This window comes from Bacillus rossius, chromosome 8, assembly GCF_032445375.1.
Source record: "Bacillus rossius redtenbacheri isolate Brsri chromosome 8, Brsri_v3, whole genome shotgun sequence".
NCBI classification, from domain to species: Eukaryota; Metazoa; Arthropoda; class Insecta; order Phasmatodea; family Bacillidae; genus Bacillus; species Bacillus rossius.
Window position 1 is genome coordinate 28,191,544 of NC_086336.1, and position 17,936 is coordinate 28,209,479.

Consider the following 17,936-nt stretch of genomic DNA (forward strand, 5'->3'; position numbering starts at 1 on the left):
ATGCGAATTACTTCAGCCGACTGGTTGCCTGCTGGACGGCACAACACACTGAAAGCTATCGTCATGAAATTACTGGTAAGTTTCCATGTTATAAGCACTGAGTACAAATAATGGCCAAAAGGTCAGAGAAGTTCACAATTTGCATACCTTTTACAAAGACAAACGAGAGCAACATACCTAACGTGATATTTTTTGTGATCGAAGATCATTTTGTTTGAAAATAAATTACACGTATAACTTATGAAACATTCATTAAGTTATTAAAGTGATAAATGACCCTTTAAAATGGAATTATAGCTCTATTTTTATTATAATTAAAGTAATTTAAAATCTGTGTTTCAAAACTAATTTAAAACTTATTTGATGTTATTAATAAGATAGTTAAAAACAGGATTTTAAATATTATAGTTAATCCAAACCAAACTGCCAATTTTTAAACTTATCTGCACGTTTGCCATTTTTGAACTTTCTTTAACCCATTAAAATAACAACAAAAGGAGCAGAGAAAGGCTCTTTTTATTATACCTGACTGTATGCTAATGATAGTTATATTCTAAAAAAAATCAAGTCTGAACTGGTTTTAAATTTTTATTTAAGTTTTAACACTTCGTAATTGTTGTGAACTTGTAAGAGTATTTTTTTACATATAAAAAATCTAACATGTTAGGACACTCAATTTGTTTGCTTTATGTGATAAGTTTGAGTGTTTTTTTTAAATAATGAAGTTCAATATAATAGTAGTTAACCGACTCAAAAGTTTACACCAATTGCTTCCCATCGCGCTATTTGTCTTTTTTTCATAAATAATGTTTTTTGAAATAAAGGAATAATTAATTTCAATGATAAAATATCGGCATTAACTTATAAAATTATCAAAACAATTATTTGTGGGCAAGTAATTGAATTTTGAAAAATTATATACCTGGTCTTCTAAATTACAAATCTATCTAAAAACTTGAGAAGCAAGAATGAAATTAAATAACATATTTTTATAGCTTTCTATCTTTCGCATTTTCTCCTTCCACAGCGAGCGATGCGTCACAGTCCTCACCTAGCATAAAGAATTCTTTGAACTTTTAGCTATATAGTGGTGTAATTAAATTTTGTATGGAGATAATAGACATGTAGCCGCAACAGCAAAGTGTATCCCCTATCATTGGTTTTTTGAATTGCCTCCCACTATGGAAGAAATTTTAAAGACGTATTCACGTCAAAAATAGTAAATAACGTTGAAGTTAACTAGGATTGCTCTACTTTAAGTAGACGACAGTTATTATGCTTGAAGAATTAAAATTGCATATAATAAACATAGTCTGTTTTCTGATCTTCTCGTATGTGACGGCTTTATAATTACACACCATATTGTTAAATTCACGCAATATTTTACAGATTACCTATTTTATTAAAAAAAAAGGCTTTAGAATTCAAGTCTGGAAGCTACCAATAAAACTTCCAATCAATCAAGTTCTTCCTTTTCCAAAATGTTTGCTGGTTTGGTCAGGTATTTAAAAAATCTTTTCACGCAATGTTGAGAAAAGCTATAATAAATTGAAAAATATGTGTGAGTCCCCTTAAAAGAAATTACACAAGTTTTAGGATTCGGTGAATCTTTTTCATAACATTATGATTTTACTGACATTTTTTTATTTGTTCCCTGTTTTGACTGAATTTTGGTCAGAACTGCGCATAAGAATATAAAATGCAGCTTCAGAGTTTATCGGCAAACAATTGTCAGTCTTTCCACAATATATATATATATATATATATATATATATATAAAGATTTGAATTAAATATAAAAAATAATAAAATAAAATCATTCATCGTATAAAAACTGTTCAACTTATTTGCTATTAATTATTTTCAAGCATTAATCGCACGAGTCTAAAGAGAGATGTGATAAGCTGTATTTACGTAAATTACTTATATTGGTATACTTAAAATAACCATAAAGCATCTTCAAAAAACCAAAAATCAAACCATTTTATGCAAGCAAATTCTTTGGTTGTTATCACAAAAGGGATATCTTACATTTCCACCAAATATATTTCCATACTTTATAATATGTTGAAAAACAGTATAAGTAAACGCCTTTAAAAGTTCTCATAAGAGTACTTTTTCTTTCGCGAAGTTAATGAAAACACGTTCTAGTGTTCAAAAGATTTTTCGTGACGTTAAGTTAGCATTGAAACGTGACTTTAATAACATTTTATCATTCAGAGTATCTTTTCATTTTAATGAAACCAAAAGTAAGTTTTACAAAATATATTTTCATTTTTTCTTGGCTATAACGTCCAATTGTTAAAACAGTCTTCTTTTAATTAGGAAGCTTAAAAAGAACAAATTTCCTCTCAGGCAGCCCATTTCATCTCCAAGCCCTATACACAAAATCATAATTGTGTGAAAAATTACTTTTATTTGTTGTTTGATATCATATAAGTAGGGTTTGTTACGTCAAACATTGTTCTTTTGAATTCCAAGTAACGAGATCTTCAGCAAAAATCATGTTTAACTATTATCGGTAAAATCGGAAGATTAAGGCGATTGGTGCACGGTAAAAAACGGTCACAGGCCCGAAAACAATGAATTTTATATCATACTAGCTGCAGTACCCGGCTTTGCCCGGGCTGAACACCGGGTGACATATTGTCCGCGAGTTACAGCAAAATGGATAGCGATATGTCCAGTGTGTTGGACATTAAGAAATGACACATAATTACTGTTTGTATATCTGTGACCTATGATTTTCTGTTTACCCATGGCGATCGGTTGAAAGGTTTAGAAGTTGATGCTCTACAGCGCCATCTAGCGGCGAGTTACATAAAAATGGATAGCATAAAAACCTTCATCATGATAAAAACACTTCGATGTGCCAAATTTCATGGCGATCGGTCAAACGGTGTAAGAGTTTATCGATGTCAAACATGCCAACATCCAATTATATATATTCTTATATTTCGAAATTTTTGGGCTTTCACTTTTGCGGAAAGTGGATGTTCAGGACCTCGAATGGTTTGGAACACTCCATCTCAAAAGAAATGATATTTGAAATTCCTGAAATTTTCGAAATTTTGGGGCTTTGTCCCCAGAGGGGGAGTGGTGATTTTGAGGACCCTGAATGGCTGGGAAATAAAAAATCGAAAGAGAATGACATTTGAAATTTTTTAAATTTTGGGGTTTTGACCCCTGAGGGGAGTGGGTGTGTTTTTGAGGACCCCGAATGGCCCGTAAACACTCCAAATCGAAAGAGAATAGGTTTTTGGAAATTTTGGGAAATGTTTTAATTATTGGGTCTTTGACTCCTTGTGGGGGGAGGGTAGTTTGAGGACCCCAAATGGCTTGGAAACACTCCAAATAGTAAAAAAGTATTCTTAAATTTAAGAACATTTTCGAAATTTTGGGGTTTTGCATTCCCCCAATCCCCTTACCAAAAACATTTGCTGGAGAAGACGTCTTTGGGTAAACGTTCCGCCATCCCCCGGACACTTTAGTTCGTAATGACTTATTTTTAATACAATTTCCTCCAATTTTTCGAAATTTTGTGGCTTTCTCTTTTGAGAAAAAGGAGGGGGGGGGGGGGGGTGGAGGTTCAGGACCTCGAATGGTTCGGAAAACTCCATCTCGAAAGAAATGATATTTTAATTCCTGAAATTTTCGAGATTTTGGGGCTTTGTCCCCAGAGGGAGAGGGGTTATTTTGAGGACCCTGAATAGCAGGAATACACTAAAAATCGAAAGAGAATGATTTTTGAAATTTTCTAAATTTTGGGGCTTTGACCACTGTGAAGGGGGGGGGGGGGTGGTGATGTTGAGGACCCCGAATGGCTCGCAAACACTCCAAATCGAAAGAGAATAGGTTTTAGAAATTTCGGGAAATTTTTTTATTATTGGGTTTTTGACTCCTTGTGGAGGGAGGGTAGTTTGAGGACACCGAATGGCTCGGAAACACTCAAAATAGTAAATAAGTATACTTAAATTTAAAAAATTTTTCAAAATTTTGGGGTTTTGCATTTCCCCCCTCCATCAAAATTGGGTAGGAAGTCGACTTTGGGTAAAAGTTCCACCATTCCCCGGACACTTTAGTTCGTAATGACTTAATTTTAATACAATTTCCTCCAATTTTTCGAAATTTTGTGGCTTTCACTTTTGTGGAAGGGAGGAGGGGGTGGGTGGAGGTTCAAGACCTCGAATGTTTCGAAGCACTCCATCTTGAATGAATAGATATTTGAAATTCCTAAAATTATAGAAATTTTGGGGCTTTTTCCTAGAAGGGGGGGGGGGGGGGTTTCGAGGACCCTGAATGACTCGAAAACACTTAAAATCTAAAGAGAAAGATTTTTAAAAAAATTTATACTTTTGAAATTTTGGGGCTTTAACCACCTGGGGGGGGGGGGGGGGGGGCTGGGGTGGAGAGGGTGATGTTGAGGACCCCGAATGGCTCAGAAACACTCCAAATCGAAAGAGATATAAAGTAATATAAGAATGTAGGCATTTACTGTACTCCTATCTACCATAATAACAATATTGACAAATAGAAAAACTTATTACCTACCTATGAATAATTTTCTAAATAAATTAATAAATAACTCTATGTTTAAGAATTTACGTACATACATAATATTAACCTTCAAAATATACACACCAAAAAAAAAAAAGGATGTTTTTGAAACTATTTTTTATTTGTCATAATGTTTAAAACATTTGTAGGATTTGTTTATATGTAAAACTGTGGTGGCAATATTCCGCTTATCCAAAGGAGTATAGAAATTAATAGAGATATCACTCCCTGTACACACCACAAATCTTTGAATTAACTAGTTAAAAAAAAAACCATAGTCCAAAATGAAACAAAAAGTATAAATAACAACTAATTTGACAAAAAAGTTTATACAACTGGAATGACAATGTTAACAAAAATTCTGAAAGCGCATTTTTCTAGATAAATGTAAATTCTAAATCACCTACGCCACAAGGAAACATTGTGCTTTAATATTTTGTAAAGAAAATACCTCTTAGTTTAATAGTTATGTAAAGGTGGTGTGATATGTTTCAGATGTCGCACCATCTTATCATCCATGTAGAAGAGTTACCCGAAAAGCTAACAAGACTATTGCCATGGAAATAAAAATATGGTTAAGGAAATATTTTTAAAATGTTTGTAAACAGTAAACAACATATAAAAAATCTTAAAATCTTATAACTTTAAAATTAAAATACAAACAACCCTATAGCAAATTTAATTTCAATATGAAAAAGTCTACAATAATGTTTACAAGAAACGAAATTGCAATAGCAATACAAAAATATCGCAATTTTGTTACATTGTTAAAATATATATTATTTTTAATAAAGGCAATAAAAATGACATACTCAATATTTGGAATACAATAAACACCTTAAGCCCTACATAATTTCTGCGATATTCACAATAAATGCTTTTCTTAAATATAGTAGTTAAAAAACATCGTAAATAAATTATGAACATACATATTATGGTGAAGGAAAGTGGACACTATCACACTGATAAATCTTAGAGGGTAGTTTTCCTCATCTTATTTCTTTCTTTGCGTTTTTGGTCTTGTTCGTTAAAATATTTCATGTTCAAATACTTGATACGCATATACGTTCTTGTCCTGACAAAACAGTATATAACTTCTTCTGGATATTTATTTTCAGTAGTTCCGCAAATAATTTTAGTCAGTGATTCTAAAATCCGCTCTTTTATGCACAAATTGTTGCCATAAACATTATCAAAACACATTTCAGCGATCTTTTTTAATTCAAAAAATTCATTAGTGGGACATTTTAAGTTACCCTTTGATTGTGTATGTATCCAGCTATCGTCCTCCGAATTGAAATCCGTAGTGCCAAGGTCAGGATATTTATTTCTGAAACGGTGAGCTGTATAGCCAGAAACATATTTCAGCCCTTCAAGAGAAATTTCGTCACTTGAAAGGGGCCTGGCCTCTAAATCTAAGTATATTTCTTCCATGTCAGCAAGATCTATTTCATTTAAATGTGATTTCTCTTGAAATGTCTTTGTAAAATGCATTTCCTTGCACAAAAGTAGTTCTGTACTTTCATTCTGATAAGCACTTCCCTGTTCCATTTCATTTGACAAAAAATTACTTACCCAACACATTTCGTCTGTCTTCTCATCCGTGTTTTTCCGTTCAGCAAAAACTGCTGCAGAATGTTTTCACAATATGTAGTTTATAATTCTGTATTTAAAGTCAATGGGCGACAGATGCGTATTTTGATGTCCCATACCTCTAATATACGAAGAAAAAAAACACTAACACATCTTGGTTCAGTTTAACTGTTAACAAATATTTAGGTTAACAGGTCCTAAACATATTTTCGAGTGGTTTACTAGTTATACAGGATATTAATTAAATTGATCGCTGATATTTATACTTTAAAACGAAATTTTGGATTTATCATTTTATGTGAACTCTAATGCGTTAAAAAGTTTAACGCAACACTACACACAGGTAGTGATGTCTAGTGCACTGCCCAATGCACAATAGTTAACAAAATTAAAATATTAATTAGTGATAAATAATACCTTGATGTCGTGATACAAGTAACACATGATTATCTGATATTTATCTCAATTAGAATACGAAAGAGGAAGACAAAATAATTAACTGATTTTAAGACTGATTTATTACTTACACACGAATAAACGAATACCACGTATCCCTCAATACAACAATTCCATTAAACCAAAATATCACTCCGATTTTTTTTAACTATTGTTGTATAAAGGTTGAACTTGTTAATTTCATATAACAAGATGGATGAACAAAATTAATGTAGCATATTTATAATTTCACTTCAGTACACATTTATTTCTCTATGAACCATAAATCAGTAATTTGTATTTCTATCTTTGAATGTAAAACTTCTTTGCTCAAGTAATGATATATTTTGTTTTAACGAATAAGAATGGGTTTTTCACAGTTCACCTGTAATATTATATGACGAATATTTGTAAAACAATCTGGTATTGGTGGAAAATATTTAACAAAAATTATTGCTAGCTAATAAAAGTTTGTTTGGAAGAAATTGAGAAAAGGAATAGGGACTTGATATAGGAACTTCGTATAGGAAAGACATGACATTTGATGACTGCAGAAATGAAACTTATAACTATTGAAATATTTTGAAGAATTATAAGAAAGTATAGTAAACAGGAATAATTTTAATGATTTGAAGAGAGTTATTGAATTAAAGAAGAATTATTATTTATAAGAAGATTTGAGTACTACAAGGCGATCCCAGGATGAAGACTACAAGTATAAACTACGAAGATCTGAAATCATACTAAGGCGTTCCCAGGACGAAGAAAGAAATAATTATAATAGTCAACTGTACGATACCAGACGGAAACGACGAGAGGCGTTCCCAGGACGAAGACGATCAACGATAGGCGTTCCCAGGACGAAGATGGTCATCTAGAGGCGTTTCCAGGACGAAGGCTTGGAAACAACGAAAGGCGTTCCCAGGACGAAGACGACTAATTGCTACTAGGCGTTCCCAGGACGAAGATACAAGACAGCAAAGGGGTGTACCAAGGATGAAGACGCAGAAGATTTATTGCTGAGGTCCTGGTTGAAAGAAGACAAACCTAGTAACGTATAGTTCGTTACCACGGCACTATCCTAACAGGTCGGTTATTTATTGATTAAGGAATGACACAACATTAACTAGCTTGCAAAAACTGATACTCGGGAATAATTTAATATCATTTGAAATCCTTTGCCAAATATTTCCACACTACCAGATTGCTGAAGTCATGAACAACTTGAGTTAAAAGTTCACAACATCGTTGTATATATGCTAATCCAAGGTTTTACGAATTTTTCCACGACATACCCAACTCTACCCACTGAATAGTCCAGACAACAATAAAAGAAATTTTAATTAATGGTGTGTAGTACAAATTAATTAAAATATAAGTAATTGTAACGTTTATTCAGTATTACAACTTCGTAGAAGTTGTTGGCGCCCACAAATTAAACTAAATGATTCGTTCTTTTGTTCTTATCCTATAAATACATCAGAACGAGTCTAAGTACTTTCGAGTCTTACAAAGTCAAATATATTTATTGTAAATAATAAAGAATTTGATAGCTAAGGCCCGTTCAGATTGGCTACCACAACGAGGGGCTATAAATCAAAGGATTAGCACGAAGTATATTGACTACAACAAACTGAAAATTTTAACTCAAGATTAGAGATACCACATACATGATGTCAGAAGAAAACAGGAACACTTATTTCTTGAGGGGAAATAACTCAAGGGCTACATCAGAAACAGATCCATCTGAAAACACAGATCAAATTGAAATAGATAGTAACATCAGACAGGGCGACGTACCAACGCCGCAAATAGGCGAAGTAGATACGAGAATAAGGGAAACTAACATGTCAGGAATGGAACAAATATTTATGTTCATGCGCGAAGCGGAGGATAAACGTAGACAGGAAAAGCGCGAAGAGGAGGAGAAACGGGAACAAAAAGAACGCGAAGCGGAGGAGAAACGTAAACAGAAAAATTAGGAACTATTAGAAAATATTAGGCAAATTAATACAGCCATGAATAGAATGGTAACGGACACAGAAAGAAAATTTTCTATAGTATGTGATATATTAGAAGGAATAGAAGGGGATCTATCTAAAGTAGAAGAGAAAGTAGACGAAAAATTGAAAGAATGTGAAAGTAAATGTCAAAATATCGCGGTAACTATAGTCGAGGAAAAGTTAGACATGACCAACAGACGAAATGAAGTGAGATTTGAGGGAGTAGAAGGAAGAATCGGTGAAATAGAAAAAGAAATGAAGTTGCGAAATACCGTCAGAAATCATAGAGAAGTAGAAGTAGTACATTCACAGACTACAATACCGGAAACAATTAATTTAACTAATTCCGCAGGAATTATTCGAGGTTCGGATATGAATAATAGCATCATGCAAACAGCTATAACAGATCCGATATTAGCTTTACATCATCCAGCTAAGAAATGGTTAGACAGCATACCAACTTACTCCGGAATCAGCACTGAAAATCCTATGCGATTTTTGAGAGCATTCGAGGAATATTGTAAAACTTTCGCACTAAACGAAGCAGATAAGTTGAAATGTGTGAGTCATTGTTTAAAGAATACAGCTTTCTTTTGGTGGGAAATGTTACCAGATACGGTTAGTGAGTATGAAATATTTAGAAAATTATTCACACAACAATTTTGGAATACTAGAGTTCAGAGTAATCTAAGAATCCAGTTACATGCCGAAAAATTCGACAAGAAAAATAAAAGTTTAGAAGCACATGTTAGTGAAATGTACGAACGAACCAGGTATTTAGATTGTAGAATGGAGGATGCGGAATTTGTTGCACTAATATTATCGCAACTACCTATTAAATATCAATTACAGTTTGCGGGTAGACAATTTTCAAATATTGTAGAATTCAAGGAAAAACTATTAGTCTATGACAAACTCGAAAAGTTGGAGAGAACGACGACGAACAGGGAAACATACGAACGTAGAGAACCAAATGAAAATCGTAACAATAGTAAACCGAATGTACCTCTGTATTCAAATTGGCACCAAAGAAAATTTGAAAATACAGGAGAACAGAGACCACCGCGAGTTAACACATTGGGATTCGATAATTATAAACGAAACTGGTATGACAGAAACCAATAGAATAGGAGGAATTTTTGGAAATATGGTAACCAGAATTATAATAGAAATAATTATCAGGAATCAGATAGGAGATATAAATTTTCAAGACCACAAATGAAGGGAAATTGGAGAAGGAATGACGACTATTGTAAAAACACACCGAACGCAGGAGGGGCGGTGACACAGATGACACAAAATGCGAATACTGTTGAAAATACGCCACAGGAACAGACAAATACTAGATTTCCGACACAAGTAAACAAACCAAGGGACCAATTCGTAGGTAATGTAGTTAAAACACCAGAATGGAGACCAAACACGAAACTTATGTTTGAAAATTCAACACATACGAACGGACAAGGAGGAAGTAATGTAATGAGTTTTAACAACCGTGAGTTTAATCCAAACGCGATATGGCATTCGCAAGAGGCTAACCAAAATGCGCAACAGTTAAACTAAGTAGGGTTAGAGAGGATAGACTCCGAACGTCTAACCCAAAACTAGAGAATGGAGTCGAAAATAACTATAGCGGAAAAACGGTGAATATGTCTATGAGAAGCAATACGAAACAATTACACACTATAATTTTAAATCACAATGACAGGGAATTTTTAAGCGATGAAACAAATGAAGAAACCGCGATTTACGACAAAGAAGCTTTATGTCCTGAAATCACTTTAATGATAAACAGAGTAAAAGTACCAGTATTGTTAGACAGTGGGGCTGAAATTTCTTGCATCAGTTCTGATTGCGTCGAGATGATTGAAAGTAAAGGAGTAAAATTACCTATTCTGCCAGTACCGAACTTAAAGATCTTAGGTGTGACGACTAAATTTAGCCCAATCATCAACAAACAGACATTATTAGAAGTAAATGGACTTGGAACAACTAAGTTAGTACCAGTACTAATTGTTAATGGATTGTCGAAACTCATTATTCTAGGTATTGATTTTCTAACAAAATTCAATGTTATATTAGATTTTAGAAGATGTCTAGTTACTATTAATGACGACGGATCGTCATCAACCTATGCGGAAAATTGGAAATTTACTGATCATTGTTTATGTACGTTAAAGAAGGAAAGAAGGGAAGAACAAACATGTTGTAGTAACATTAATGATTCAATAGCTTCAGAATCAGATTTGAAGAATGCTACAGTAGGTAACTCGTTAAATGACGAAAAATTAAAAGGACGTTTATTTGAAGTCTTATCATTACATAAGGAAACTTTTTCTGACAAACCTGGATTAAATAAATCATACCAACCTAAAAATGAAATTAAGGAGGAAGAAACACGGAAGGAAAATCAAAATAAAGTAAAAGCTCGTTTAATAGCTGCCGCCGACGCGCGCAGAAGAGGAATGAAACCTGCAAATAAAATTAATTTATCTTGCGGCGATTTAGTACTAAAGAGAACAGATTACCGTAGTCAATTTTGGGAATTAGTTACAAAGAAACTTTTCTTATTATATGAAGGTCCTTATCGCATAACTAAGGTTATAAGAGAAAACTGTTACGAATTAGCAGATATTGACACAGGAAAAATCATAGGTCATTACAATGTAACCCAATTAAGAATTTATAAAGACTCTAATATGATAGAGAATTAAATTTTCAGCCTTATTGAAAAACATACCATTAATTAAAGTTTGGAGGGGCAAAATAATCGTTCATTTGAAAGTTTGTTTTATTTACCCACGCACTAATGATATGAATACATAATATTTGTATAACGTGAAAGGTTAATGGAGTTACTAAGTACGAAACAAAACAAAATTATGATACAATTGTTTAACTATGTTTAAAATAGAAAACGTGTACATATTAAATGGAGAATTGTTTTGTTGTTTTATTATTTGAGTGTGAATTGTATGTAATTCTTGTAAATATTTAACTATGATATGTGTTCAAGTGTAATTTTGTCCATAGTGTATTATTGTTATTGGAAGAATACCTCCAGTGTATAGTGTCACCATACACAATGTAGACATTCTTCGGAGGGGCATTCTATAAAGGTTGAACTTGTTAATTTCATATAACAAGATGGATGAACAAAATTAATGTAGCATATTTATAATTTCACTTCAGTACACATTTATTTCTCTATGAACCATAAATCAGTAATTTGTATTTCTATCTTTGAATGTAAAACTTCTTTGCTCAAGTAATGATATATTTTGTTTTAACGAATAAGAATGGGTTTTTCACAGTTCACCTGTAATATTATATGACGAATATTTGTAAAACAATCTGGTATTGGTGGAAAATATTTAACAAAAATTATTGCTAGCTAATAAAAGTTTGTTTGGAAGAAATTGAGAAAAGGAATAGGGACTTGATATAGGAACTTCGTATAGGAAAGACATGACATTTGATGACTGCAGAAATGAAACTTATAACTATTGAAATATTTTGAAGAATTATAAGAAAGTATAGTAAACAGGAATAATTTTAATGATTTGAAGAGAGTTATTGAATTAAAGAAGAATTATTATTTATAAGAAGATTTGAGTACTACAAGGCGATCCCAGGATGAAGACTACAAGTATAAACTACGAAGATCTGAAATCATACTAAGGCGTTCCCAGGACGAAGAAAGAAATAATTATAATAGTCAACTGTACGATACCAGACGGAAACGACGAGAGGCGTTCCCAGGACGAAGACGATCAACGATAGGCGTTCCCAGGACGAAGATGGTCATCTAGAGGCGTTTCCAGGACGAAGGCTTGGAAACAACGAAAGGCGTTCCCAGGACGAAGACGACTAATTGCTACTAGGCGTTCCCAGGACGAAGATACAAGACAGCAAAGGGGTGTACCAAGGATGAAGACGCAGAAGATTTATTGCTGAGGTCCTGGTTGAAAGAAGACAAACCTAGTAACGTATAGTTCGTTACCACGGCACTATCCTAACAGGTCGGTTATTTATTGATTAAGGAATGACACAACATTTACTAGCTTGCAAAAACTGATACTCGGGAATAATTTAATATCATTTGAAATCCTTTGCCAAATATTTCCACACTACCAGATTGCTGAAGTCATGAACAACTTGAGTTAAAAGTTCACAACATCGTTGTATATATGCTAATCCAAGGTTTTACGAATTTTTCCACGACATACCCAACTCTACCCACTGAATAGTCCAGACAACAATAAAAGAAATTTTAATTAATGGTGTGTAGTACAAATTAATTAAAATATAAGTAATTGTAACGTTTATTCAGTATTACAACTTCGTAGAAGTTGTTGGCGCCCACAAATTAAACTAAATGATTCGTTCTTTTGTTCTTATCCTATAAATACATCAGAACGAGTCTAAGTACTTTCGAGTCTTACAAAGTCAAATATATTTATTGTAAATAATAAAGAATTTGATAGCTAAGGCCCGTTCAGTTGCCAGGTTTATGGGCACGACTTCGCAAATGTCAATGTTTCACGTAGAGTTCAAAAATGGATTTACGGTTCGAAAAATTCACTAACTCATAAATTAAATCAATTGTCCGATAAAACATAAAACCTATATACTGAAGACCACTAAGATAGTTGTGCATTGTATGTTCACATGATCGTGAATTAATAATACTGAGAGGCTAATTAATTTAGTAAATATTATATTTAATAGCGGCTGGTTTTAGTTTATCCCAGGAACATCAACAAAGTCATAATATCAATCGGCAATGTTAAAAAGTTGCAGGGCGTCAGTACAGCGTTAGTGATAGAGTAATAACAAAATGGCCATACTTGGACTAATGATATCTTCTGACGTTAATAACTTTAAAATCACGTATTCCCGTTCGCAACTTAACATACCATCAGCAGTCTGATGATAACCTTTTTATACATACAATTATTACCGCACACGTAACATATCTTATGGTAGGCCCGCGTCAGGAACTTCCTGACGCGGAGCTGCACGCACCAAAACGGCCAAAACCAAGCTTCTTTTTAGTAGCGTAACTTTTACAATAGGCTCGAGGCACTTTTTGAAATTTCCGCCGAAACATCGGGCAATTTCTGGCCGTGAAAAACGTAATTCCAAAATCCGCGATTACTTAATACTTACATAGAGAAAAGCCCAAACGTCTGTAACAATGTCAGAAATATAGTTCAAAACCCAAAATAAATTAAACATATAAATTTAAATAATGTAGCACAGAATAATAAAACTGATAACAAACATTTGAAGCATTAAGGTTTCAGTGTTCCGTGCAATGTAATATTACAAAAGGACATTTGTTGTTAGTGTGCCCGGCATTCCGGCATCGCTAGCTAAAATTTGCAATTTTTATTTTATATCATATAACTGGAATAGCCTAGTGTTGATTTGATGTTCTAAATAAATTTTAATACATATAAAACTATTTTTTGGGTTAAATTTAGATCTGTCATTCTAGTGTGCATATAGCATACCCTAACTAACCGGAATACACAACTGATGTTCTATGCTGTCAAAACATATTAATCTGGAGGGTAAAAATGTATTCATATGTGTAAACAACCACCACAAAGAATAATCACCATGTCAGTATTCAACTTCAAGTCAAAACATAACCGCTAAAAATAATTTCGCTGTACGAATTTTTCTGTACAGAGACAATTTCCTTGCTTGAGCGATGATTCCACTATGAAGCGCGACCTTGACAGACCCTTCGTTTCTTCGGCCTCCTCTCTTGTCCTCCCTCTACACACCATTCTTCCCCCTCCCCAGCCGGCCGGAACTCCGCCGGACCACCTGGTTCCGACAAGCGCCGCCCCTCAGCGCCACATCGCGGGTACATTCTTCCCGGCGGCGAGAGTTTTACACGCAGCACTAGAACTTCCACTCCAGAGGGCATGTTTTGAGTCTGATCGTATAAAAAACAAAAGGATATGAAAATATATACATAACTCAATAGTGTTCTGCCAATTATGTTTTCATTTTCATTAAAATTTATTCTTTAAATCGCTCCTGAAGTAGTCCAGCAATGATCAATGGAAATTGTCAATATTAAACTGTAATTTTGACGATGAAAACAAATTTTTCTTACTTTTATAGTTGCAGAAACCTATTCGTACACTCATTTCTTGAACTATACTTAAGTTTAACATAATTATGTGTTTTCTAAATAATTCTGGCTTAGAATAAAAATAAATGCATTTAAAATGACATAACTCAGTAAAAAAAGTTTATTAAAAAAATCCTAGGTATATTATGTCTTAAAAAGAAGCATCAAAAATAAATATTTACAGTTAAATTAGTTTTGTCATAATATTTTACATGCACCAATCGCCTTAACATCTGAAATGATAACTTAATGTATTGAGCCATTTTAATTTAATAATTCGTTCGATTAATATGTAGAATGTTTTGGTTGTTTTAGTTTATGATACAATTTGTAAAGGTCTTCAACCTTTGAAGTTATTTCTGCCCAGATTATATTGAAGCTCTTTTATATACCAATGTTTGATTGAAAAACCAGCAGACCCAAAATAGCAAGACCACAACATTAGTGATTGATGTGCTCCGGTTGTCAGTATACAATAAATCGCAAAATGTGAATCATCAAAGGTCAAGCCAATTAAAATGACCTCACATTCCCAAGGAGAAAGCATGCAGCTTGTTCAGTGGTCTGTTTCCTTGGGGCCATTTATGAAATCAGTAAACAGTATTTCCAAGACAAAAAAAACACGGAAAACAATGTATTAATAAATTCCCTGCCACCGCACAACGGCGCCACCAGCTTGACGAGGCAATCACTATGCCATCTCGTGTCGGGAAGTCCTACTATCCTACTAGCTTCAAAAAAACATAATAATTTTCTAATGGCTTGGAGACTTCCATAAGTACTATTTATATTCAGTAGTTATACTGAGTAGAACTAAGAATTAACTTATATGTTGGATAGAAAATATGATATCTGTAGTCTAGATTTCAATGAAATAAAAGATTTTATCAAATATATTAAAATAATGGAGGTATGTATTAATAAAAGGGCCAAATTATTAAATTATTGTAAGCTCTACTCTAACCATAAAAAAAGTGTTAGTGTAAACAATGGTTCAAAATTAACTAAAAATAAGAAGTTGCTTCTTTAACATTATTTAAAATTTTCTACATTATGAAATGAACAGGAGTTAAGTTTCTATTTCATCAAGGTAAAATATATCCTCAAAAACTCTTAAAACGAAATAATAAAATTAGACACAGATTCTACAATAAAACTAAAAAATGACTAAGCAAAAACACCTAAAAAACCTTAAAGGGTTTTGTTTTGAATTAAATGTTTTATGCACCTTAGAAATTATTTTGCATAATTTTTTAATGTGTTTGGAATAAATCACATACTTTTCATTTGAAAGTAATATATCAGCAATTCCCTGAAGCTGCGCGTCTTGTCATTCATAAATAATGGAATAATTTGTTTTCCCAGTATAGTACAGACCTGAGTTTTTCAGGGTATTATGACCAATGATATACAAAAACATATTAGGTAATATGTACTTGTCAAAGGCTACACACAAAAGATTTATTTAAAACAGTAAACAACAAGATTACATGCTCTTAGTTCGTTCTAGTGTTGACATATTAATTGGCCTTTAAGTTTCTAAGAACTTATAAAGAATTTGATGAAAAAAATTAATGCTTATGTATATCAAGACTATACTTAAAATAATGGAAGCAAAATCAGTTTAAATAAAATTCGTTAAAATGATTTACCTAGTAAGAAATTAGGGGCGCTTCTACTCTGTGCCAATAAAATGTAATATTTTGCAATGGGTTGTCAGGTGTTTTCCCTGCTACTGTGGCTGTCGGCGAGCTCGGCCGAGCAGGCGCAGGAAGCCGCCGGCAGGAAGGACAAGCGAGCTCTGGACAGCGGCTTGACGGGCCACGGTGCGGGTCTCGAGCACCTCGGCGACCAAGGGCCCTCACTCGGCGGCGGCGCCATCGCCCTGGGGCACCCCAGCCACGAGGAGCGCGGCGTCGTCGCCACCGTCATCACCAAGAAGATCCCCGTCACGGTGCCCAAGCCGTACGTCGTGGAGGTGGAGCGGAAGGTTCCCTACGTGGTGCAGGTGCCCGTCGAGGTGCCCGTGCACGTGCCGTACCAAGTGCCCGTGCCGCGGCCCTACCACGTGCCCGTCAAGCGCCCGGTGCCGGTCGCCGTGGAGAGGCCGCTGCCGTACCCGGTGAAGGTGCCCCTGCGCGTCGAGTCGCCGCAGCCGGTGCACGTGCCGCAGCCACAGCCACTCATCGTGCACGTGCCCAAGCGGGTTCACGTGCCCGTGCCGAGGCCCATCCTCGTCACCAAGCGCGTGCCGATCCACGTGGGTGACCACTAGCGCCGCTTACTGCTGTTCCTGCGAGTGTGTCCGTCCCCTCTTCCCCTAGTAAAACCAACCATCGCCCACTTCTCTTAAAACTACTTACCTAAGACTTTGAATATGATACTCCCCTACCCGGTGGTCGAGGAGTCATACCTCTGGAGATTTATTTCATCAAAATCGTGGTTTTTTGCCAATCTAACACTTAAATACTAAACGGTAAAAAATTGTCATTTAAGGCCGATTATTCTCAAGTGATAAAATGATTTAAGATTTGGTTTTCATTTGTTTAATCTTAAATCCTCCCCCTCTTAAAAGTTTGAAATTCCTTCACCAAATGTTTTTCAGTGGTGTAAATTGCGCCATACATAACGCCCTGTGGACGGCACTGCGCGTTAGATCATACAAATGTGTCCATCACCAACTTTAATCCCATCGCTCTATGTACTTGTTTTTTTTTTGGAGCAATAAATTTTATTGATGCTGTATTTGTGTCTTATGTATTTCCTCTAGTCGTCTTGTTCTATGACACAAGTCTTTTGAATCTTCAACCAGTTCGCTTGCACTTAGGCTGTGGGTAGTGCCTTGAGTGAAACCATTCCCGTGAATTGTTTCATACTTGGGAATAATAACCGTGCTAATGTACTATGCGAACCATATTTCATTGAATATCATGTTATTTGCGGGTTATCATACAAACGAACCTTAAGGTCACATTAGATTTCTCGACTATTACAAAAAATATCCTCGTCATTATGCTAAAACTTTAGGTACACTGCATTGGTTTTCCGCATGTTTATAAATTACTTGTACAAAGTGGACACTTAATGTTATTGTATATATGCATTTTTTCATCATAATTAATAGACAAAATAATAAAAAAATTGTCAAACTTGAAAGTAATTGTATCATGCTTCATCACTACGATAAACACATCG

The 17,936-nt window shown here is 34.3% G+C and overlaps 1 protein-coding gene across 1 annotated transcript; it reads left to right on the forward strand.

Annotated features, from left to right (window-relative positions):
* LOC134535349 (tetra-peptide repeat homeobox protein 1-like) lies at positions 1-17,486 on the forward strand. The gene is made up of 2 exons (XM_063374419.1): positions 1-75; positions 16,462-17,486. Exons 1-2 carry the CDS (start codon positions 1-3, stop codon positions 17,014-17,016), a joined length of 630 nt encoding a protein of 209 aa, XP_063230489.1. The 3' UTR covers positions 17,017-17,486.
* Positions 17,487-17,936: the final 450 nt, after the last annotated feature.